The sequence below is a fragment of the Haliotis rufescens genome, unplaced genomic scaffold, assembly GCF_023055435.1.
Source record: "Haliotis rufescens isolate VD_foot unplaced genomic scaffold, xgHalRufe1.0.p SCAF_6, whole genome shotgun sequence".
Taxonomy (NCBI): domain Eukaryota; kingdom Metazoa; phylum Mollusca; class Gastropoda; order Lepetellida; family Haliotidae; genus Haliotis; species Haliotis rufescens.
Window position 1 is genome coordinate 13,592,790 of NW_025964334.1, and position 25,833 is coordinate 13,618,622.

The 25,833-nt window shown below is 42.1% G+C and overlaps 1 protein-coding gene across 1 annotated transcript; it reads right to left on the bottom strand.

Annotated features, from left to right (window-relative positions):
- Nucleotides 1–732: 732 nt before the first annotated feature.
- LOC124135469 (PDZ and LIM domain protein 4-like) lies at nt 733–24,279 on the bottom strand. The gene is made up of 3 exons (XM_046500817.2): nt 24,044–24,279; nt 4,049–4,197; nt 733–2,481 (listed from the first exon to the last, which is right to left on the bottom strand). Exons 1-3 carry the CDS (start codon nt 24,146–24,148, stop codon nt 2,412–2,414), a joined length of 324 nt encoding a protein of 107 aa, XP_046356773.1. The 5' UTR covers nt 24,149–24,279; the 3' UTR covers nt 733–2,411.
- Between the last annotated feature and the right edge of the window lie 1,554 nt (nt 24,280–25,833).

The following is a 25,833-nucleotide window of genomic DNA, read 5'->3' on the forward strand; positions in this document are numbered from 1 at the left end:
TGGGTTCGAATCCCGGTTCGCCCCAATTATGTTTCTAGGTTTGTCAGCACCATACCCGTGCTCGTGGGTTTCCCCGATGTGGTAAACGTCTGAGACCTGCATCACTTCGGGCTTTCCTCCCACATTAAGCTGACACGCCGCGATATAACTGGAATATTGTTAAAAGCGGCGTTTAACCCAACTCACTCACTCACTCACTCATTCACCTACCCAACCTGAAGGAGACATGTACCCTCATATGTTAACATTTTGAGTGAGTGAGTTGGGATTCGAACCCACAATCATAGGTTTCTGGCGTGCCCAAGGGACGCAACTCTGCACAGCGAATCGCGGCGCCTTAAACGACTTGGCCACCCGTGCCCCCTAACCTTTTGAGATGTTTATGTGAACAAAATATTAGCCCTGGAATATTGAGTTTGTTTTATCGCCGTTTTCAATGGGATTTAAGTTATATCACGGCGTGTCAGTTTGATGTCAATCTCATTCAAATGTAATCATGTCTCCGATTCGATACCTCTTTGTGTAAAGGTCTTGAGGACATATTCACATGAGCACGCGCCCAAGGGCGGCAACTCTACACAGCCGTGAGGGGTGATGCTCATTGTATCACCCACTGTTTTATCCTATCCATTCTCAATTATTTACATGCAACCGTGACATAACTCAAACATTGCTGACTGGCGTAAATACAAAACAACAACAAACAAAGTTCATATCACAACAAACAAAATATTAAAATGAAAAAAATATTTTAATACATGTAGGACAATGGACGGAGGCTGAAGGGCGACGCGGGGTTCTGAAACTATCCACTGGTCAACTAGGGACCGTCTCGCAACTATTAACATAATGCACTCGAAATGTACACACCTTGCTGACGATATATACATCTATCATACATTGCACACACGGCCTATGTACTCTACAACCGCCATGACAAGGCTGTCAACACGGAAATACACATTCGTAGATATGCAGTTTACATTATTATAATTCTTTACATCTATTAAGGACCGTCTTGGGGGCGTTAAAATAAATTATCACTGTTCAATATCATTTCTGTTTTTCCAGTTTACGATTGGAACTGTCATTAAAAAATCCAAAATTTCATATTTATGATTTCTTTCGAGTGTGGAAAAATTGGGCAGAGACACCTCAATCGTTTAAATATATACACATTTACAAAAAAAAAATCACTATTTGTGATAGATAATCACCATTTAAATTCTAAACCAGCAAATGTTAGCATGACATTATGAAAAGTATAAACATAATAAAAATTTATATGAAACGGGCAACGATTTCTGACACAGTACAATACATAACTTCAGCAAAATCACTAGTGTTTGAGATAAACCGTAAAACAATAAATGTACAAAATACCTATGTAAACTTCAACTTATATAGACCATACATTTAACAATTTTAAGAAGAAAAACGAAAAGAGACATACAGCAGGAATTAAAAACTTCTATTGCTCAATACAATATAATACGTACTGATTCCAATGGCTTTGAAATTGTTCATTTACATTAAGATATATTCAGGTTTCTTAGAATTAAAATCTTAATTTCGACAGTAATATACTCGTGATGTTAATAAACAGAACGCTGTGAGCAATAAACACTCCTTGAGATACAGTATCACATAAATAAGTGTTACTTGTGATAATTCACGATGTTATGAATAATAAGTACAATAAAACAATATAGACAGTTTCCAATAAAATGTCTATCACCTAATATGGCGCTTCTTTTTGAGTTTGTGAATTAAAATTCCATATCACCTAAATCATTATCTAACATAAATCTTGCTCTGAATTTTCATTTATATTTCGACTTGCAATTAGAATATCGTGTCTACAAAAAATAGGACTTGCAAGAAATAACCTTTGCATAGGATAAATGCATAGATGAAAGTGGTGTCAGTCACAATTCAAGCCTGAAATCGGGATAGATCACGTGATAATACAATATCCATATAAGGAAGTTTGACATTTTACTTCCTGCCTGTAAATTCATTCAAAACTGCATCATTCCATAATAAAGAAGATTTTTTAATCGCAGACCTGTAGGGTTCGTTTTAAGGAAGCTAATCTACCATACAATCCGGAGGCACATGACATTTAGCCACGTGATCACGACTATCCAATCAACACTAACTCCTCCCAGCCTTGAAATTTTCATCGCCTTCACGGAGCAGCCTGTCTATGGAAATGGTGAAAATGCATGAGAATATCCGCTTCTGATCCAATGTAAAACCTCCTTGTACTGAAAGCAGAACAGCATGGAAAGTTTCATGCCGTGAAAGGTGAAATAGCGCGTGACCTTGACATTTCACCTTCACTGTCACGTGACACACTGACTTCGTAAATGGAAGTCGTTGTTCAAAACGTCTTCGCAGTGCGAATGCTAGTGTTGTTTCCAGGGTGAAAACTTGATAGGCCCTTTCGGTTTGATGTGGTCGAAATTCTCACCACCCCTGAAACGATAAGATGGTAGTTTATACACGAAATCGCCATTTATTATGTGTCATAAAGCACGTGGCACGTGGGATATACAGTAAAGTATGTTTAAAACGAAACGCTTATAACGAACTGACAGATGTAACGAACTTTTATTGTCCCGGCAATTTCTGTATATTTAATCACTCGAAATGCGTACAAAGAGCTATATTTATAACGAACTAAAGATAGTGGTCCCTTTGAGTTCGTTATAAGCATAGTTTACTGTAACTCGGTAGTTTTCTTGATTCGAACAATGAGACAAAATGATAAAAAAAAATATAAGTAGGGTTACACAATGTTTGTTTGTTTGTTTGTTGTTTAACGCCGCAATCAGCAATATTCCAGCTGTATGACGTGTTAATATCTTCTCACGATTTGTTTGATGTTCAACGCCAAACTCAGCAATATTCCAGCTGAACTCAGCAATATTCCAGCTATATGACGGCTGCCTGTAAAAAATCGAGTCTGGACCAGAAAACCCAGTAATTAACATCATTAGCATCGATCCAAGCAATTGAGATACGATAACTTGCATCGACCAAGATGATCAGCGAGCCTGACCACCCGATCCCATTAGCCGCCTCTCTACAACAAGCATAGTCACCTCTTACGGCAAGCATGGGTTGCTGAGACCTATTCTACCCCGGATCTTCACGGTCGGGTAACACAATGAAATGGTGTACATTAAAGCAACCACTCAGATCATACAGAGCGAGCGAGTGAGTGAGTATGGTATTACTTCCCCTTAAAGATATGTCAGCAATATCACAATGGGTAGGCGAGTGAGTGAGTGAGTTGGGTTTAACGCCGCTTTTAACAGTGTTCCAGTTATATCAGGGCGTGCCAGCTTAATGTGGGAGGAAAGCCCGAAGTGATGCAGGTCTCAGACGTTTACCACTTCGGTGAAACCCACGAGCACGGGTATGGTGCTGACAAACCTAGAAACATAATCGGGGCGAACCAGGATTCGAACCCACAATAATAGGTTTCTGGCATGTTCAAGGGACGCAACTCTGCACAGCGAATCTCGGCGCCTTAGACGACTGGGCCACCCGTTTCCCCGGCGAGTGAGTGAGTTAGCTATTACGTCACCATCAGACATACATGTATCGCAACAGTATTGCGACTGGGGGCCACAACAACATGCTTCCCACAATGACCCTATGGAGACGCGAACCCAAGTATTCGGTATGACGAGCAAACACTTTAACCACTGGGCTACCCAACACCCATCACACAACATGGAGTCAATTAAAATGTCGCTGTTAATGCTGGACCCCAAGGCTGTTTCATTGGTCCTTAATGTGGGAGTGAGTGAATGTTGTGAAACGCCGCAGCCAGCACTATTCCAGTTATATTACGCCGGCCTGTAAATAAGATATACCAGTAAATAAAAAACATAAACAACGATCCACGCGTTCTCAATGACAACTGCTTAGCCTTGACCCCGGGCCTTCTTTAATCAGCCCCTACAACCGCCTATGAGGCGCTGATGATCTTGTCAATGTAATCATATTGAACTTTCATATTGGCGTGACCTACCTTTGTAAATTAAGCATGAGTGCGTTGCCCGACCCTTTGATCATGTTCTGAGCCTGAGCGTGTGTGAGGCCCTGAGAGGTTCTCCCTCCGATACCGAGGATGATGTCACCGGGGGTCAGATGACCTTGACTCGGTGACCCTGGTTCGACCTGCAAGTTTAAAGAAAGCCCCGTGATACACTTAACTAAAATGTTATTAACGTTAATTTGTTGATTATAATAAAATAACTTATTTTCAAGGTCATGGTCACAAGGTAAAACAATGTTGCAACGTCTCAAAGCGGGTCATGTACCATTGGTCACCTCTCCCTAGAAGACTCGTCACCCTTTCGATCAATGTTCTGTGCGACAAACCAATCAGAATACGCGTATAACTGTAAGTACTTTGGTCAAAGAATCCTTAATTAATATTTGATGTTTATTGGTACAGTTTGTATCCGAAAATATATCAAAGTGACACTCGCAATACTCACAAAGCCATACTTTGTGGTTATAAATGTCAACCGTTTTTTATCATTATAATATCAAAGATGTTAACTATTGTTTTCGCTGTTGACAATCGTGAGAATACTGAAATATGTCGACAAATTGGCCACGAGTTGGGAATGTCTCGCCAATCGGCTTGTCCCTGAATGAGACGAGTGATCACGAATGGGCCATTGATCTTCACCGGTTCGTTCCCCAGCCACGTCATACCAAAAGACGTTAAAAGATGGTAGTTGTTGTTACCCTGTCTGGCACTCGGCATTAAGGGGCTAAAAAAAGGACTGGTCGGCTCGGAGTCAGTATACTGTGTCTGAGTGGGGTATTCATGTTAAACTGCGGCATGGTATTTCAGTGAGCTAGCACTATAAATCGGCATCAGTCCGGACTAGTACAAGCAGCCACACACACATATACACGTGCATGCACGTCGCTATATAAGTGCAATAATCTTGGATGCGACGTTAAACCCTATTTCACCTCACCTCAGTATGGAACAAAACACACGATGTCCGTGACACGCTGACACAGACAAGTGTTCATATAGAATGTTGGGGCTACTGATTTTCTGTAAAATATACATGCAGACGTACACACATATATGGACTGATATCCACTTCCGCCACACATATGCCCCCTACATAACATGAACTCATTGTTTTCCCCTGACTCAGCATATTATGTTCTCTCGCCAGCATGATCTATATATAAATCACCTTTGAAATCAACGTAACGCATTATATCATTACAACCTCATTATAAAGCGGCATCGTAAGCTAAAAAAACATTCATTGCATTCCACGCCGGCGTCTCGTTGTAAGGCGGTTCTCATATGAAAACTAACATTTTGATGTAGGCTCGCCCTATGGTATATCAACACATATCTCCCTGTACAGTGAACAAGAGGAAGTCAGGCGTTATTCTATGACATATTGCACAAACATGTCTATTTTGGAACATAATCTTGTACAAGTCTGGAACAGTATCGCGTGGAAGGAGCTGGAATGAATTCCACGTGTGTAGTTATCTAAATAAAACATTCTGTATGGAGGAGGGAAGCTCAGAATTTATTCACACACACATTGACAAGTGTTATGTTGTACCAGCCAGCGCCCCAGTGGGGATTCCGGATTAGAACTGCCCCCCCCCCCCCCCCGCAACCGGTCGAAAGAGGCGACTGAATGGATTGGGTGGAATGTCATCGAGCTGATAATATCAATCACTGGTTTGTCTGGTCCAGACGCGATTATTCACAGCACGGCGCCTTTAAGCTGGAACATCGCTGTGTGTGGCGATAAACAACAAACAAACAAAGTCAGCAGTATACCCAGTCTGTTGATTACTTTCTTCATCAAATACGTGAGTAATATCAGAAACAATCTGGTCAATCTTATAGCGAACCACAGAGAAATAAACTCGCCCCCCCAAAAAACGCATACATGGTTTAGAAGAAATACATTGTGTGACTTCTTAAATGACTTACAGTGAGTGAGTGAGTATGGTTTTACTCTGCTTTTAGCAATATTCTTGTAATATCACGCGGGGGACACCAGAAATGGGCTTCACACATTGTACCCGTCAATGACTTTCAACAATATGTGGGGCACGTGTGTGTTTGAAAGACTACAAAGTGAAACAGTGTTCATCAAATGTCAACGAAGAAGTATTTGTATGTGCCGGCTACGTCACTATATCATCAAAAGCGTGGTAGTCGTGAAGACCTGTGTCCACCATTGGCCGGAATGACTGCCGGACACCTCCTCCCAGCGTTCGCTCGTCACGCCGAAGCCTCGGGTTCGCAATGTCGCAGTATAACATGAATACCCACTCAGAAACAGTACACTGAATCCGAGCCGACCTGTCCTTGGTTTAGCCACACTGATGCTGAGCGTCAGGCAGGGTAACAAAAAGTACCATCTTGTGGTACGACGCGGCAAGAAGTTTGAAAACTGACCTTCCGCTCTCCGGGCAGACAAAACGGAGGCGGTCAAATCTGACCAAACAGTCATGCTGGACTGCATAATGTGAATGCATTAAGATTTGATAAAGTCACAAGATATCAAACATGCGGCAAATATTTTAATGGTTGTAAATCATCATATTGTTAACGAGAGTATTCCACTTCTGACAAGAGTGAGTGAGGATATTTTTACGCCGCGTTTAACAATCTATTCTAAACATATGTGCATGTAAATAATTTATCTGACATATCTGATAAACTACACCGCTGTATATGACACCAAGAGCAAAATACAACATGAAGTAAAATCCACCTAATCTGATAATATTCGGCTATCCCTAAACACAAACCCGTATGTAATTTTCCAAGACAGATTGATTTCGTGTACTAAATAGGGCGACCCCTCACATACCTAGGATCAACACTATCGCGTGTAATTATCCGTAGTACCGATATCTAAAAACGTCCGTTCTCCTCACCTGCACAACAAACGTCAACTTTGACCTCATGTGAAGTAAACAAGCTTCCACGTTCTGCCAGGAAAGGCAACACCATGAGAGACGTTGGTGGTACTGTTATACCAAACCAGGACAGCCCACGCTATCAACGTCTGGTTGTACTTCCCGAGGCGGATGAGCTGTTGCACGTGAATCGCTGCTGACATGCCCCAAAGGGATGTTCGTTGCTGAGGAGTGAAATAGACATCTTCCTCCGAGACTTGAGTGTTTACACCAGATAAAGAACGTATCTCCACTCAAGCTTAGACGGCTGATTAAATTAAACGGTGATTGGGAGTTTACAAACACACACATATAGAATACTTATGTTTAAATAACTACAGCTGTCAATTCTAGTTCGCAGAGATATGAACACCTCAAATGTATTTATTTATGTCTGTTGAAATATTCCATGTGTTTAACATCGATGTGGGCAATTAAACCTAGGTTTTATCTTTGGGGCAAATACTTCATAATAACCAGCTTGTTAGGTTTTTTATAGGGATGTTCAGATTAAGTGAAATAACCGAAGGCCCCCCCCCCCCCCCCCCCCCCCCCTCCACTCCAAATACCTAGTACTTAGTACCTGGAGAAAAAGAAGTGAGAAAAAGTGAAGTCAGTGTCTTTTTTTAAAAAAGATAGTGCTGCAGTATGTCTTTGTTGGTGTGATATAAAACTCAACATTGAAAAACATCAAAACGAAGGTAACTGATTAATGATCGATGATCTCTGAGTGAGTGAGTGAGTCTGAAGCATAATTTTCAGGGACAGTTTTATCTTTGCGATAGCCCCCCTCTCTTGACTAAGGGGCCGATCGAGGTTACAGTGTGAACTAATCCGACACATGGTACACTATCGCAACATGGTGTAAATACATCCAGATAGAAGGGCACCGACTGGAGTACACTTAGAGTCATGATGGGAAAAGGGGGGACGGTCTCAAAGTTCCTGACCAATATTTCCCCTTCCGCCCAGCCCTTGCGGTAATTCTATAGCCCTGAACGAAGCAAGTCTAGACTTTCCACAGGGTCTGAAGCTCCCATCTTTTGTGGTTCCATCTTGATTGGCTGTTGCTTTCAAGCTGGTGAGTAATTATCTTCTTGCGTTCGATTTCAAAACCCAGGCCAACTCTGATTAACCCGCCTTGACTAAGGTATGATTCAGGTTTGGTTGACCTGTGGTAGCACTTGATAACTGATGCGGTTGAACAGAGTTGCCTATAGTTACTGAGCCTCTTTGCTGGTCAGTCTCCCACCCAGGCCCTACGGTAATGCTGCAGTTCTATATGAGTGAGTGAGTTTGGTTTTACGCCGCTTTAAGCAATATTCCAGCAATATCACGGCGGGAGACACCAGAAATGGGCTTCACACATTGTACCCAAGTTCTAAATGAAACCTATGATTGTTTCATAGGTTCTGAAACTCCCATCTCGTTGGGGCACCTTGTCAACATGAATGTAGCTGCTTGTTCCTATCAAAATGATAGTCGGGTGATGTGAGGTAAAATGGGGTTTAACGTCACGTCCAGGCAGGATAACAACAAGTGCCATCTTTTAACGTCTTTTGGTATGGGATCGAACCCCAAAACTTCCGCTCTCCGGGCGGACGCTCTACCACTAGACCACGGAGGCGGTTGAAAGTCCGGGGGTGGGGGAGGATTTGGGTTGGTTGGTTTATCACATCGATAACACTAACCATTGTATGAAAAGGCAAGTGATGCCGACACTAAAAAAAAAGTATAATCACGCGATTAACATAAATTGATTTTCATGTTGTCAATCACTGGATGGTTTGGTCCAGAATCGATTATTTACTGACCACCGTCATATAACTGGAATATTACTGAATGCGGCGTTAAACAACAAACAAACAAAGAAAAACACAAGTTTAGCGAGTGCGAACATGTCACAATAACAAGCAGGGATAAGGATATACAAGAGTATCCTCAGCTCGATCTCTAATGTGACAACAGGTCCAGATGGAAGGTATTAAATAAGATCTCGCGAGAGTAAGCGAGAGTAAGCGAGAACACGACAAAGAAGAATCCCAAGCTCAGGAAGGGGAAGACAAGTCGAGTTCGTAACGATCACCAGCTTCGATGGAAGCAATCTTATATATTGTTGTAACATTACAAACAAAATCTTCACCTCCAGTGAGTAACGTCTTCAACATTGGTAACATGGTCGCTATCAGCAACATGGGTACTGATATCCATCTGACATTTTTATAAGTAACCACACGTGCCATTCTGTATCAACGGCTAACGGTCAGCACACGCTGGAAAGAGTCGTACAACTCGCTACAGAGGGAATTGGAGAAAGGGCGATCTAGACCTGAAAATGAATCATTCTGATCCTTCAGCGCTCTGTTCAATTTTTTATTATTTTATTTTTTGGTGTGGGTGGTTGGGGTGGAGTGGGATTGTCGTCAGAGATAGGACATGCAATTGTTTTCCATGTTCTCTGAAACGAGGAACCAAATAGTGTTTTTCTCACAACACATTTATTCTCCGGACATCCAGCAGGTCCAGGGAATGTTTATATTTCTATTGTAAACCCGTAGGCAAAGTACGTTTTCCCAGTATTTCTTTGAACCGATTATTTCTGTAATACAATCATCTCTCGTGCCACCAACCTCTGATTTACCCGGCCATTTACAGGAATCCGTTATACATGTTGAATATTACTCACTGTGCCTTAAAACAGCATTCCATCCACTCACAACCCGACACACTACCCGACACATTTGTTGCATACATACAATTAGGAGAAATGTGGTAAGGTAGCATACAATACAGAAGAATATTCGTTTACACAATTCAGTTACTTGTCCGTTGTAGCCGTCTAAATATCAAGTGACTGTATGTTGTTTTACGCCGCAGTCAGCTATACTACCGCGGCCTGCGAGTAATCTAGTCCAGATCAGGTAAACCAGTGACTGACAGCATGAGCAAGGATCCACATTGACGGAGGACGATGACGTTGCCATAAATAAAGCCGTAGAGTCTGACCACGGATCCATTTACCGAATCTTCCGGGGGACCTACTCTACCAAAGATTCCCCACGGGGTCCAATAAACCTTGCTCAGACTCATATACTTGCGTGAACCCTTCTTCCATCCAATTGTATGTACTATATTCTCCGGGGCGGTCGAGTAGCCTAGTGGTTAACGCGTTCGCTCGTCACGCCGAAGATCCGGGTTCGATTTCCGACATGGGTACAATGTGTGAAGCCCATTTCTGGTGTCCCCTGCCGTGATATTGCTGGAATATTGCTAAAAGCGGCGTAAAACCATACTCACTCACTACTCCAGTGGTCGTAATTTGCTTGGATCTGAACAGTGATTGTGTTGTTTGAAGTTCCCCGACAGAGTACATTCCATTCACAGACTGGCCCTTATACCATGCCGCATGCTGGTGATTAATGACCAACATTTGACCCCAGCAAAAGGAGAGAAAGAAATAATGTAACACAAATATTAACACAAATACTCTACTCATCTTGTAATAATAAAAATGAAAATTTCAAATTGTATCTAAGCTTAATAAAAAAAATAAAGTGTGTTGGCAATTTATGGTATTTGAACATTCATAGCTCTTGTTTTAAGAATTATTATTGGTGTATATTTTTCATCATATGTTCCTGTGGGTAATCCGTCTCGCAGACCCTTGAGAATAAATTAAAAAGGAGTTCAACTCAAGTCTAGAATGATTTGGCAAGTCTACATTGACTCATCTCTCGGCCTGAAATTAAGGATTGTTCTTGGCTTCATTTTGATTTTAATGTTTTTAATTTGTAGATACATGTTTTTAAATAAGGTAATTCTATTTCTGGGACTAACTGTCAGTCGATTTTGGGCGGCTCCGGATAGTTGATGTTCAGGACAGATAATCGAGATCATCTTCCTGAACAAAACCATTGTGTAACAATATAACATATATACATGTTCATGCTATTCGTGGCTGCACGCAAATAAACACATTTCGGAGAGCGAAAGGTCCGGGATTCGATACCCATCCGCTTCATACCAAAAGACGTTAAAAGACGGTACTTGTTACCCTGTCTGGCGCTAAAAGGGGCTAAAACAGGGACTGGTCGGCTCGAAGTCAGTATACTGCGTCTGGGTGGGGTATTCATGTTAAACTTCGGCATGGTATCTCAGTTGGATAGCACCATAAGTCGGCATCAGTCTGTCTCGTACACCAGCCACACACTCACGTGCATGCACGTCGCTACGTAAGTGCATTAATCTTGGACGCGACGCTAAACCCAATTCCACCTCACCACTTCACCCGTGTATCCCACGAGCCCGTCAATAAAAAAATGTATTTGTGTACAGCTACGAATTCCTGTCTTCACAGGTTGTGAGACAGCAGAACAGCGAGGGTTTTCTGTTGGCAAACTGCCCACTTGCTGTCATTGTTTTGTCAGCTCGCTGGCGGGATCCACACACGCACGCTTGTAGGGAGCACGGGGCACGTGCACTCTAATAAAACAAACGTACTTTCCATAAAAAAAACAATTTCCAGTTCAGAATATTTCAGACACAGGTTGTTTTTAGTTTTTTTTGTCCGGGACAGTTTATGTTTCTTGGTATAATGACATGAAGCGATGATTGTTAAAAAAAGCGCGTTATTGCACGAATTTTACTTTTCGCTGAACTGCGTTGTTTTTTCTTATCGACGTCTCGTTATTATTAGTGTCCCAGCACCCCGGTCTATATACTCTAGTCTTATAACATTTGTTTGCCTGTTTTGTTTAATGCCGCAGTACCGCAATATTCTAGCTATATGACGGCGGTCTGTAAATGTAAAAAATCTAGGCTGGACCAGACAATCCAGTGATTGACATCGTGAGCATCGATCTACGCAATTGGGATATGATGACATGCATCAACAAAGCCAGCGAGCCTGACCACCCGATCCCGTTAGTCGCCTCCAACGACAAGCACAGTCGTCTCTTACGGTAAGCATGGGTTGCTGAAGACCAATGCTCTACCCGGGTAGGTGAGGTGAGGTGAGGTGAGGTGAGGTGAGGTGAGGTGAGGTTTAACGTCGCGTCCAAGATTATTGCAGTTATATAGCGACGTGCATGCGTGTTTTTGTGTGGGGGGCTGCTTGTACTAGTCCGGACTGAGCCGACCAGTCCATGTTTTAGCACCTTAATGACGAGAGCAGGCAGAGTAACAATAAGTACCATCATGTAACGTCTTTTAGTATGACGCGAGCCCCGAACCTTCCGCTCTCCGGGCGGACGATCTACCACTAGACCACGGAGGCGTTCTCTACCCCGGTAGATATTCACGGGTCTCTTAGTCTAATGCGCCGCAGTTCTATGTGCGGGGTTATGCCCTTAGCGATACCAGGATACACAGTTCGGGATCGATTATGATCCTTGGCTTTGTCTGCTCCTTCTATGTTAAATTTTAACCTGCCACACCATTCTCAATGCAGTCTTTTTTAAAAGCTGCTATTTACTTAAACCGAGTAATTGTTAATAATTGATTATCGAAAACGTGACATTAATATAGGGATAGATTTGATACGAGGTATTGTTGATCTAAACAGGGCGCTTCCCATTTGTAGCGTACAGCATCAATACGTATCATACAGTATCAATACGTATCATACAGTATCAATACTTATCATACAGTATCAATACGTATCATGCAGTATCATTACGTATCATACAGTATCAATACGTACCATACAGTATCAATACGTATCATATACAAGTGGTTGACAGTATGAGCAACAATCCGCTCGTTAGGGGTATGATGACACACGATCAGCTGGTCACACACGGAAACAATCCGTTACTCACATAAATAGGATAGGTCAAATGTATACACCAGAACGCAGATCGCCTTCTCCCATATAGACTTACACGTATGTTCAATCACATTTAATTCTTTACTTGGCAGAAGAGAAAGAAGAAAAATAGCGAAGATTTAGGGAAACACAGTTTAAAATTTATATTTCAATTTAGTCCGTTATTATGACCGTCATGGAGGCATGGGGCTTGGGGCCATCTCATCCCGGGGCCACCGCGGTGTCTGGCTCAACTTCCTAGACCACTTCACAATTTAGTGCTTACTCTGCCACGACGCGTGTCATTAGGGAGCGCTGGTCAGGTGGTGAACCATGGCTAATTGAAATAACGTCCGCGTCAGGAGCTGTTCAAGCAATTACACTCCAAAGCATGTGAATTGGAGGGGTGCAGCATATTTCTAATCGATCAAACATGTTTAATTTCTAATTTCTAATTTCGTTTAGGTGAATCTGATGTTTACTTTCATAGCTTGAACATTTCATTGGTCAGAAAAGTTTGAAAAATGTATTATTAAATAGGTTTTGTTTATAAAAATAACTTTATTGGTTATATTTCTGTATGTGGCGTTTACGTGAGATATATGAGAAATTGTCCTTAAAGTCACACTTTTTAATTCATATCTCTAAAGTTCGAATGTATTTGTGGTGCACATCTATCTCTTCAGCCATGAAATGCGCCCCTTTGCTATTTCGGAGTTTGGGAAAGTTATATTTGTTCGGTTTCCATGACAACAAATGACAATCAATGAAGTATTCATATCCAGAGTATAACGCATGAAACCATTTGCAATTCTTCACTTCCCATTCAAGCGGCCAACTGCGGATGTTTATGTTTGTAGAATGTGTTTCATTTATATGTTTCAAAATACAAAAAAAAAAAAAAAAATTCAAGAAATGGGTATATTTGGTATCATTTTGTAGGAAAGTATGTCCTGAATCAAATTACGCAATAAAAAACCCAAATCACCACGGAATTTTTTGAATAAATGGCGCCATCTAGAGGCACCGGATAATAAAATCATTTTACCGCTAAAATGGTCATTTTAAAGTTTGATTATTAAATTAGTGTTTTTAAATAGACATATTACAGTATTGATATGACACAAAACAGAAAAATGAAAATTCAAGTCAAAACATTTTTAATTTCACACATCATTTGACTTTAAAAAAAGCACATTTTCCAAAAAAATTGATTCATCAGTCAAAAAAGCATTTTACAAAATCAAGATATTTTTCAAACTGGCTTATTTCTAATGTTTATTCATTGTAAAATAAAATTATAAAATAAAAACAACATGTTACCAGAGGATATTCAAATTATTTTCAATCAACACAGCATACCCCTAAAATAATGAATCAGGAGAGGTAACTCTTACCCAAATTTACATTTCTATGAGCATTTGTCACCACTCGCCCCTTTCCGTAGCCTGCAAGAAGACTCGTCCCCTTATCGATGATTGTTATGTGCGAAAATGCGACAAACCAATCAGAATGCGCGTATGATTTCAGGTTCTTCGTCAAAGAATCCCTCGGAAATAATTTTTGATTTTACCAGAGACCATATATCGGGATATGGTCTCTGATTTTACATATGTCTTGCATCTAAAAATATACCCAAGACACAGTTAAATGTGTTCAATCATATTGTATAATTCTTCATGTCCCGATGTGCTTTAAATTGCATCTGAAATATATATAATATATGGGGAAATAAATGTGAACCATTACGCAACGTGTTGACAATTGTTTTAGGTATGCCCGTCTGCGCTAAGACGGAACCCGGTCGCAAAAATGTCCATGAGAGGGGCACGAGTCGCTATTCGGCTTGTCCCGGAATAACACGAGTTGGTCACGAATGTTCTATGAGTTCTTATGCAATTAGCCGCGAGTCAAAGGGACGTAACCGCATTACAAATACTCGCCGTTACATGCGCGTCCGGTATGCGCATGAACAATGGTATCAATCGTCTTTAATGACCACAGTTTTGCGTTTGGGTGTATTAATAAAGTCTCTAGCTGGTACCACAATATGCACCCGTGAATATCGAGGTTAAAATAGGTCTTCAGCAGCACATGCTTGACGTAAGAGGCGATTTACAGGATCGGGTGGTCAGGCTCGCTGACTTGATTGATGCATGTCATCGCATCCCAAATGCGTGGGCCGACGCTCATGATATCAATCACTGGATTTTCTGGTCCAGACACGATTATTTACAGACCACTGTAAAATAGCTGGATTATTGTTGAGTGCGGAGTTAATAAATAAAAAAACAAACAAACCACTATATCATGACCGTGGTAGGGACATTTTTGGCCATTCCCTATCACATTTATCAATTATATTTTTTAGTTGCTTTTGCTTTTGGTTGTATTATATATATTCATGAAATTTTAACCTGGAGCCAGGTTGGAACAACAGTGAGTGAGTGAGTGAGTTGGGTTTAACGCCGCTTTTAACACTATTCCAGTTATATCGCGGCGTGTCAGCTTAATGTGGGAGGAAAGCCCGAAGTGATGCAGATCTCAGACGTTTACCACTTCGGTGAAACCCACGAGCACGGGTATGGTGCTGACAAACCTAGAAACATAATCGGGGCAAACCGGGATCCGAACCCACAATCATAGGTTTCTTGCGTGGCCAAGGGACGCGACTCTGCACAGCGAATCGTGGCGCCTTAGACGACTGGGCCACCCGTGCCCCCGTTGGAACAACAGGGAGGTGAGTATGTGTGGCTTCTACTGGAAGTGATGACTCGACATGAAAGCTACCCCGAGCTACACGTTTGTTATTTACAAGGTTACCGGTTCCTGTGTTTCATCGCTCTACCGGCTTCGTAGCCTTGCTCTAAGTCTCTACCGAATGATAGGTCGATGAATGTATGGCATTTCTGTCCTTATGAAGGCAAGTCTAGACAAGCGGACAGTAAGGACGCCATTTGTTTTTAAGGACAACCTTTTCATATATTTTATATAATCTATGAATTATGATGTAAACCAATAACCATTGCCTTAGAGACTTGTGCAAGTCTACCAGCTTCGCAGAAACCACGTTCACAATACTGGTAATGGAGACCACTGAGCTCTAGAATTAACGTTGTTAGACCACAGGAATGTCGATGACGTCATTGGCAGATGGGACTTCAGAGATGGAAGAACGTCTGTGGCACGTGTCGGTTGAATGGAATACACACTTGTAACAACATGGGCTGGGGAGGTTTACATTATGTTGGCATTGTCTGGTGTTTCCCCCGATCATCCATATGCGCGAGGATAATAAGGGAGGGGGCGTTTGAACAACACTGTGAGGATCCTTCCCATCATGTAACTCTGTATTGACACATGGCATGTATTATTTACTTATATAAACTGGTCTACCAATACCCTCTGTGGTAAAGGAGGTGCACTTTGTGGATACGAGTGAACACTCAAGTTTGTTTGTTCGTTGTTTTAACGCAGGACTCATCAATGTTCTAGTTATATGAGGGGCGGTCGGGTAGCCTAGTGGTTAAAGCTTTCGCTCGTCACGCCGAAGACCCGGATTCGATTCCCGACATGGGTAAAATGTGTGAAGCCCATTTGTGGTGTCCCCAGCTGTGATATTGCTAGGATATAGCTAAAAGCGGCGTAAAACCACACTCACTCACTCACTCACTCTAGTTATATGACGGCAGTCTGTAAAATATCCTGGCTAGACAAGACAATCCATCGATTGATACCATGAGCATCGATCCACGCAATTGGGGGGTATCTTGACTTGCAATCAACCAAGACCTATATTCGCCCTCGGAATCCCCACGGGTATAACGCTCAGTTATTGTATGAAAGAAAAACTCCGGAAGCAAAATGCGTTTGGTGGTCATGTCATCCTTATTGAGTTAGGGGGCGGTCGGGTAGCCTAATGGTTAAGGCGTTCGCTCGTCACGCCAAAGATCTGGGTTCGAATCCCGACATGGGTACAAAGTGTGAAGCCCATTTCTGGTGTCCCCCGCCGTGATATTGCTGGAATATTGCTAAAAGCGGCGTAAAACCAAACTCACTCACTTATTGAGTTAGTGATTCTGGTCTAACGCCGCTTAGAACAGTATTTCAGTTGTATTTTCCACCGAGGAAAGTGGTGCATGTTTTTGACGTTTACCACGAGCAACTTTTAGTGCTGAATAAGTTTGTCTGTTGTTGTTTTTTGTATGTTATTGAACGCCACACTGAGCAATATTGCAGCTATATGAGTGGGAACTGTAAATAATCTAGTTTGGACCAGACAATCCAGTGATTGGATTGCCTAGTGGTTAAAGCGCTTGTCCGTCAGGCCGAAAATCTGGGTTCGATTCCAGACAAAGGTACAAACCAATATGTTGTACCTCACCGTGTATCACAAAATATGGCGGGAAACTGCTAAAAAACGTAAACCCAAACTCACTCACTCACACACGAGGGGCCGCAAGGGAACCTTCTGGTTTAAGAGTTGGATCGTCAGGCCAACATGCAGTAGGTACGGTATACGAAACCCGTGGTTAAAAGCAAAAAACCAAGAAAACCCGAGAATTGTAAAAAGAAAATACTACTAAAAATAATCCTATTCAAACCCGATCCTTTATAAAAGAACATATCTGTCAGTTTTCTATGCTATGCAATAAACGATTGAGAACTACACATTCAGCATCGGGGATTTGGCCGGGTTGTCATTTACCCACATATTTACTTATTCTCTCATGCCTCTCCATTGTAGACTATAAATGCCAGATGCTGCGTGCTGCAATAGGTCATTATACGCCAGTGCTTCTAAATACCAGGCTAGGTATCCCCTCAAAGCACTTTGCCCAATCTCCCCAGGTGACGGGAGGGGGTGGGTTGGATGATATAGGGGGGTCATTAGAGCAAAAGGTGTATGTTTCGTAATCTTATATTTTCGTCATATAAGCACATTGCGCATAATAAGTTCCATAACTTACTCTTGCGTCACCACGAGCAAGCGTTTCGAGCGTAATACACAGCGGAGTGTGTGAGTACACGGCGCTTTCTGCAATATTCCAGCAATATCACGGCGGGGGGACACCTGAAATAAGGTTTGCACATATTGTAACCATGTGGGAATCGAACCCGTGCCTTTGGCGTGCCGAGCGAACGCTTTATCCACTTGGCTGCCTCACCATCCGAGAAGATACGGGGTAGAATAGATCTTCAGCAACCCATGCTTGCCGTAAAAGGCGACTATGCTTGTCGTAAAAGGCGACTAACGGGATCGGGTGGTCTGGCTCACTGACTTGGTTGATGCATGTCATCGTATCCCAACTGTGTCGATCGATGCTCATGATATCAAGTACTGGATTGTTGGATCCAAATTAGATTTTTCACAGACCGTCGTCATATAGCTGAAACATTGCTGAGTGCAGCGTTAAACAACAAACTATACACACAGAATTGGAGTGAGTGCTGAGAGTGACAGCATGTTGTTCTAAGCCTCACATCAAGGCGGCCTGTTAGCAATCGAGTCAACGCTATTGTATACGATTGTATAATAAGCCAGTTTTTTTTATCTCAAAGCCTGACCACACGATCCAATTTTGTTGACTCTTACAGCAGTGGCGAGTTAGTAACATATTCTCTCACGTACCCTCCCTACCCTTCCCACGGTAACGTTTTTTAAAGAAAACCTGGATTTACAGTAATATCATTGGGATGCTTTTTCGAAATTAAGGATGTCAACTTTATTTTATATACAAAATGTTTTGACGTAACAGTTTCGTGAGTGATTAAAAGAGTCTTGTAATACGCAGAAACGTCAAGTAATGTGCACCTCAACGAACAAGAGAAGCCACGGGCGAATTTAGACATCGCTCAGGGAAGGTACGGCTCGTTTCCAGAAATAAGTCGTGTATAATAGCATAGGCATGCTGAACGGTAAATGGAACGGCTCCAACATATCAACAATACATCCTATCCTGCACGGGAATTTCGTGCGCCAGTCACACGTTGCGCATGCGCAGTGACAGCACTCATCTGACCTGTCAAGATGACACGCATGAAAAGCATGCAAACGTGCATTGCCAAGTGATCGCTTATGGGATGGGTTATGCGTTTGATTTTTGTTGTCTGTGTCACGGGTTGGCCAGTGTGTAACTATTATGTATAGTGGTGTTCCATGATTCATTGGCGATGACAGCTGTATATTTCACGTTTTGGCTTGAACAAATATAATGGGTGGGGATGGGTGTGTGGACCGGTGATATTGGTCTCAGGACTGAATCATGTTTGTCGATTCCTCCTATTTCATGTAACCTATCTTTCATGCGCTCCCCCCCCCCCCCCCCCCCCCCCCTTCCAAGTACCAAGTACATCTTAACAAAATCCATGACACCCCCCTACCCCCTTCAATAATATCATAACTGACCAGTCCTTAGATAATTTTCAAATATGTAATTGCTTTATTTTAAGAACTAGAACTGCCATTCGTCTTCCACCGAGTGTGATAAATGTCGGCGAACCAACGCCTTCACGGGTCTAAATTGGGGAAGTGAAAAACACTGTTTGCACGTGCATTGACCCCCCACCCCATCCCCAAAGTCTGTATTCCAGACCCTAGAGAATAACATCAAATTAAAAAAGGAGTCCAACTCAAGTCTAGAGTGATGGTATTTGAACATTCATAGTTCTTATTTTAAGATTTAATATCGGCGTATATCGTCATATTTTCTGGGGGAAACCCTGGAGAAATCATTTTTGAAAGGAGTCCCACTCAAGACGTTTGGAGTGAGTGAGTGAGTATGGTTTTACGCCGTTTTTAGCAATATTCCCGCAATATCACGGCGGGGGACACCAGAAATGGGCTTCACACATTGTACCCATGTCGGGAATCGAACCCGGGTCTTCGGCGTGACGAGCGAACGCTTTAACCACTAGGCTACCCGACCGCCCCCAAGACATTTAGAATGGTTTGGCAAGTATTCGAGATTGCCTCAGCTCTGAAATTAAGGATTTGTAGATATATAGTTTAAACCATATTTTATCGCTTCCTTTCCAATAATTGAAGGGTATTGGGGCAGCCTGGTAGTTAAAGCGACCGCTCGTCATGTCGAAGGCCCGGGTTCGATTCCCCACAATGTGTCCAGTTTATTCCAGGTGTCCCCGCCAAGATGGTGCTGGAATATTGCTGAATGCGGCGTAAAACCATACACACTCACTATAATAATTGCGGCAAAGTTTCAACGGGGTAAAGTCCTATTTGTGAGTGTGATACTGTTTTGTGCAACAGCTGTCTGTGTCTTGTAAGATCATTAAGAATCACAGCATATCAACCAAGTAAGTTCACATCGGCCTATTCCCTGCGTGTGGTCTGTCCGTGATAAACACTACATCATACAGCGTCGTAATGGCCTGATACACCGTCACTATCTATCTACGGGTTTTCACCACCTTCAATGAATCAAAGGAGCCGACATTCTCTTTAAAACATGATACATGCGATAGCTATCCGGTCCAACCTCCCATCCTACAAACACCGAGATAGGACCTGTTCACTGTATGTAAGGAAGATAACTCTAATTCCATACCGTCATAGTTTCGTGGCGTTATATTTATGTGTTTGTCGTTTAACGCCGATCTCCGTGGCGTTATGAGAAATGATGAGTGAGTGAGTTAGTTGGGTTGAACGGCTCTTTGAACACTATTCAAGTTATGTCGCGGTGTTTAGAAATGATGAATGCTATTTGGAAGATAACATGTAAGATGATAGGAAATGTCAATTTGTGTATCGATATGTATGAGTGAGTGAGTGAGTGAGTGAGTGAGTTGGGTTTTTAACGCCGCTTTTAACAGTATTCCAGTCATATCACGGCGTGTCAGCTGAATGTGGGAGGAAAGCCCGAAGTGATGCAGGTCTCAGACGTTTACCACTTCGGTGAAACCCACGAGCACGGGTATGGTGCTGACAAACCTAGAAACATAATCGGGGCGAACCGGGATTCGAACCCACAATCATAGGTTTCTGGCGTGCCTAAGTGACGCGACTCTGCACAGCGAATCGCGGCGCCTTAGACGACTGGGCCACCCGTGACCCCCGATATGTATGATACCCAGGGACGTTAGAGAACACGATTCTTTCACACTACTATAGTTAATCTGTCCATAGTACAGTTTACTATTAAAGTGTAACATACGAGGAATGTTAATACAGATAAACTTGTTTCTATCAGAAAAAAAAGAAAAAGATTCATAAACGTGACATCCCAGAACACATTCTTTGCTCATGTTTAGACATGTTTTGATTAACGTGATACGCTGTTACTTCGCCCGCTATTCAGCTATGCGCTGCTGGGAGCGTATCACTCACCAAACAATATCTAGTTTGTTTTTCCTCGTAACCTTGGCTCGGAGAAGTTTATTTGGAGGAGATTCAAATTCCCGTGGGCACTCACACTTCACCACATTGCGTGGGTGGACGTGTTTGAAAAATGGAATAAATATTTGAATGACTTGAGTTTAAAAAGTAATGGATTATATCATTACATTGAAACTGTGCGTCTCTCTGCTGTACAAATGGTATGATCAATCTGACGTTTGGAGTGAGTTTAGTTTAAAGCCGCTTGTACCAGTTTGCCCGTATATGATGTCAGCTTGAAGTAGGGGGGACGTCGGAAATGACCCTAGACGTCTACCACTGAAGTGAAACCCACGAATATTGTGCCGACAATCCCAGAAACTAGGCTATCTGAGATTTGAACCCACGATCATAGGTTTCTCGTATTCCTAAGGGACACAACCCTGTACAGGAAATTGCGCAGCCAAATTGCGGCGCTTTAGGCGACTGGGCTACCGTCTCTACATCTAAATTTGAAACATACCTACTCTGAAATCGTGAAGTTATTATCCATTATAAATGAAATTTATGTTAGGTTTCCTGACATTATTTCTTTGTCTTTTGAACAAAGGCCCGCTCAAATTATTTCAACATCATAAACACGTGTTTCCTCTTTACAGTATTGATATAAAACAGTTACCTATTAAGAACCTACCCAAACAGGTCGAGATCAGAACATGACACTAGCGTGAGAACAGATCGGACAATATAAAGCAAGGAAAGTCGCTAAGAAAGCTTCCATGCCGTCAACTCTCTCGGCATTTTAAGTGCCATTTCCCAAAACGTGCGTGCCACATGCACCCAAAACCCCGACCCCGCCCTATTTGAACACCGTTTGATAACATCGCGAGATATGTTGTGATACCCCCACTCGTCTGGTTCTATCACAACGAGCACAGTGAGGTTACGAACAGTTAACGCATTGGCGCGTAGACGGGAGCCCAGTCAAGCTATATCGCTGCTTTGTCGGTCGGTCCTCCCGGCGAGTGGTTTTCTCGGTGTACTGGTGGGAACTGAAGATGTAGCACACACCCATATACAGCGGGGGAAAGCGTGTTGGGTTACCGGGGACTAATTTGGATCGCCTCCCGCTAGTTCAAGGTACGCGGCTGTAGCAGCGTGTATGCTGCGGTAAATTCCCATGCAGCACGGGCTAAACGTGCGTAATGGATAACAATAGATTTGTGTTGAATAACGATGCGTAACGCCGTGGTTTCTCGTGGAGACATCGTATTGGTGTGCTAGTATTTGGGATAGTTTGGGATGGTTTCCATGGTTACTGATGGGGGATCGGTGATACTGGAATTCCATGTGCAGTGACGATGGCGCGCTGTGGATTGTTTGTTAATGGAATGCAAATAGTGGTTGACAGAAAATGAAATTGGATATGATATCAACAACCTGTGATTGATAGAAATTAACATACTTCAGGAATATTGTTAGTGTCGACTTTTTTATCATTGAGAAACCGGGTTATATTATTAACATAATCCCCCCCACAAAAAAAATAAAATAAAATAAAAAAATAAATAAATAAATAAGAAAACAAGTTTAACCCCTTTTTAACCTCACGAAAATCGACTTGATATATATTTCTGGCGCAAGTGACGTAATATGAATGTGATATGATTCTTCCACTGAAGTTATAATCACATATGTTATAAAAGTGTATATCATCACGGATCATGTATTATCATCATAATCATAACCCATACTGCTTGTGACTATTAACTTTTCAGTGTTAACTCGAAAGCTTCTGCTTTTATGGATAGGTACAAGTTTGATCCTGATGAGCAATATGACAAGACCCATTCGAGTCGATAGCCTCGGTTCGAGACAACCGAATTTTAGACCGTGTTTTAGATATTATACGAGTCACTTTTTTATAATAAAAACAAACCTTGGCAAAAGTCACTCATACTTATTGCTATAATTATTTATAGAAGCGTTTTAGTGTCAAACTTTCCGCTTGAAATCTGTGCGGTTTCTTTTATTATTCTCAATCCCCATACCTATGATGGTGAAGTAAGAGCCAGGACTGGTGTAGATTTCACCACTTGAGGTGGTGAGGTGAGGTGAAATGGGGTTTAACGTCGCGTCCAAGATTATTGCACTTATATTCTCCACTTGAAATACACATCGGTCAAATGTAGCTGTCAATACTGATTGTAGATTTGGGATAAGGTGCTGAGATTTGTGGCAGGCATTGAACGTAGTATAAATAAACTGTTGTGGTTCCGTTCGAAATTGTATATTTACACGGGGTGGTTTGTGTTTTTATAGAAATTGTTCCATTCCATTACTCCCATGAATTAAAAGATAAGATGGCTTCATTCAGATTGATTACATATCACATTGCTAGAAACCCCAAACAAAACATTCTATGTTTCACCTTAGTGGAATGTGGACAGTTGTCAATAAAAGGAGATCATATTCCAAGACCAAGCCCCCCCCCCCAAAAAAAAAAACTTTCCCCCTAAATGTTCTATGTGTGAATTACTGAGTAAAACGAAAGAGATCCTCTCAACACAGTCAACTCATCACATCGAGAAATCGATTATAACATATACTTAAAATAAAATAATTCAACATGCGTTCGAATCACTATTGCGGACCCTCCTTAATCAAAATAATATATTCTATATTCATTATTCACCCCGTAAACTTTGACACACGCTGTTCTTTTCTTATTCCTTAATGCGCGTGTTATATTATGAACAAAGTAACAAGACATACAAATCAAACACGGACACCTCCTATAGCGGCAACCTGTGTGTACCAAACCATGCCCATAGCGGGGCAACGGTGTAGGGCTGTGAGGGGGAGAAAAGTCGAGCATACTTCCGCAAATAACTGCCTAACGTTTTACCTACCTTTTTAATACACAACGCCATCCGGTAATCGCTCCCCCCCTGAAGTCGGAATCCCCAAGGTTCCTGAGCTGACCGGCGCTGTATCTGAACCGTAGTGGTCGCCATTATGTCCGAGGATGAAAAGGACACTACTTGGGAAAAGTCTCAGTGGTTATGCTGGCCTCAACACGCTATCCCAACCAGTCACAGAAAGCTGGCCTCTTCACAGCGCATGCCCGAAAGAACGGGATTCCTCAAGAACTGTGTCTATTTTAAGATTCTGTGAGGTCCCTCTGCAATACTTAACACGTGGTATTATCCTATATTGCAGATTGAAATGGGTTGCAGTTCCTTAATTCTATAACCTTACCTAAGCAGCTGGGATGTACATTTCAGAATGTTGATTTCAGTAATTACGAAAGTTTTGATCACTTTTCCCACCTGTTTTGGAAGGCATTATGGGTGTCTATATCGTGTTTATTTCAAAAGTGGGTGTATCCACTGGCAGCTATTTCTGTCCACACCATGATCCTTCCTATCTGTTTGTGTTGGCGTGTAATGTTTCATGCAGTTTTCACTACATGCTGTTGAGTGTTTACCTCTTGCGCACTTAAGAATATCTATAATTTGCCAAGGACGTTGAGGCTATATTGTTGAAGAATTCCAAAATGTGATGTTACGGAAATGGACATCGATGGTGTCACCGATGTAACTAACAGAGAAAACGACATCCGTTCTCCTTAGATACCATATTTCTTTATAATGTTTGACCGGTAAAAGTGAGGTCAGATAACAGAATGTAGCGTAAAACATGGATCTTCTGGTTTGTTTGTTTATTTGTTTGTTGTTTAACGCCGCACTCTGCAGTACTCCAGCTATATGACGGCGGTTTGTAAATAATCACGTCTGAGCAAGACAATATAGTGATTGACAACATGCATAGTCGCCTTTTACGGCAAGCATAGTTGCCTTTGAGGGCAAGCATAGTCGCCTTTTACGGCAAGCATTGTCGCCTTTTACGGCAAGCATAGTCGCCTTTTACGGCAAGCATAGACGCCTTTTACGGCAAGCATAGTTGCCTTTGACGGCAAGCATAGTCGCCTTTAACGGCAAGCATAGTTGCCTTTGACGGCAAGCATAGTCGCCTTTTACGGCAAGCATAGTTGCCTTTTACGGCAAGCATAGTCGCCTTTTACGGCAAGCCCCGGATTATCACTTGGTATCTAACGAGAATAAGTAAAACTATGGTATTTTATTAATTACGAATGTTCAATATGTATTTAATTGTCTGTAAATGACAATGTTCGTTCGATCAATAGACCAAACCGAAATTGGTCTATTAAGAGGTCGTTCGAATGACTGTAATTCAAACACTTGTTGTTTGTACGAAGAACAGCTGAAACGACACTAAACAAAGTCAAACAGCCCCGCTCTCTGAATCTCTGACCTGTCACACATCGCCGGTATCCCCCGCTCAACAATTAATTCAAATCATTCTGTTTCCTGAGTGTATTACCTCGTTTTAACTCCCATCTTTACGGGTTAGAACTGGTCTTGAACTGAACATGTTTGTCGTAAGAGGCGACTAACGGGATCGGGTGGTCAGGTTCGTTTCCTTGGTTGCTTCATGTCATCATAGGGGGCACAGGTGGCCCATTCGTCTAAGACGCCGCGATTCGCTGTGCAGAGTTGCGTCCCTTGGGTACGCCAGAAACCTATGATTGTGGGTTCGAATCCCGGTTCGCCCCAATTATGTTTCTAGGTTTGTCAGCACCATACCCGTGCTCGTGGGTTTCATCGAAGTGGTAAAC

What these genes read in the sequence shown, in the direction of transcription:
- LOC124135469 (XM_046500817.2), bottom strand. Translation starts at nt 24,148, where the DNA reads ATGGCGACCACTACGGTTCAGATACAGCGCCGGTCAGCTCAGGAACCT. An exon ending in TGGCGTTGTGTATTAAAAAG is followed by an intron (nt 4,198 to 24,043) that starts GTAGGTAAAACG and finishes TTAAACTTGCAG; the next exon opens with GTCGAACCAGGGTCACCGAG. An exon ending in CTCATGCTTAATTTACAAAG is followed by an intron (nt 2,482 to 4,048) that starts GTAGGTCACGCC and finishes TTATCGTTTCAG; the next exon opens with GGGTGGTGAGAATTTCGACC.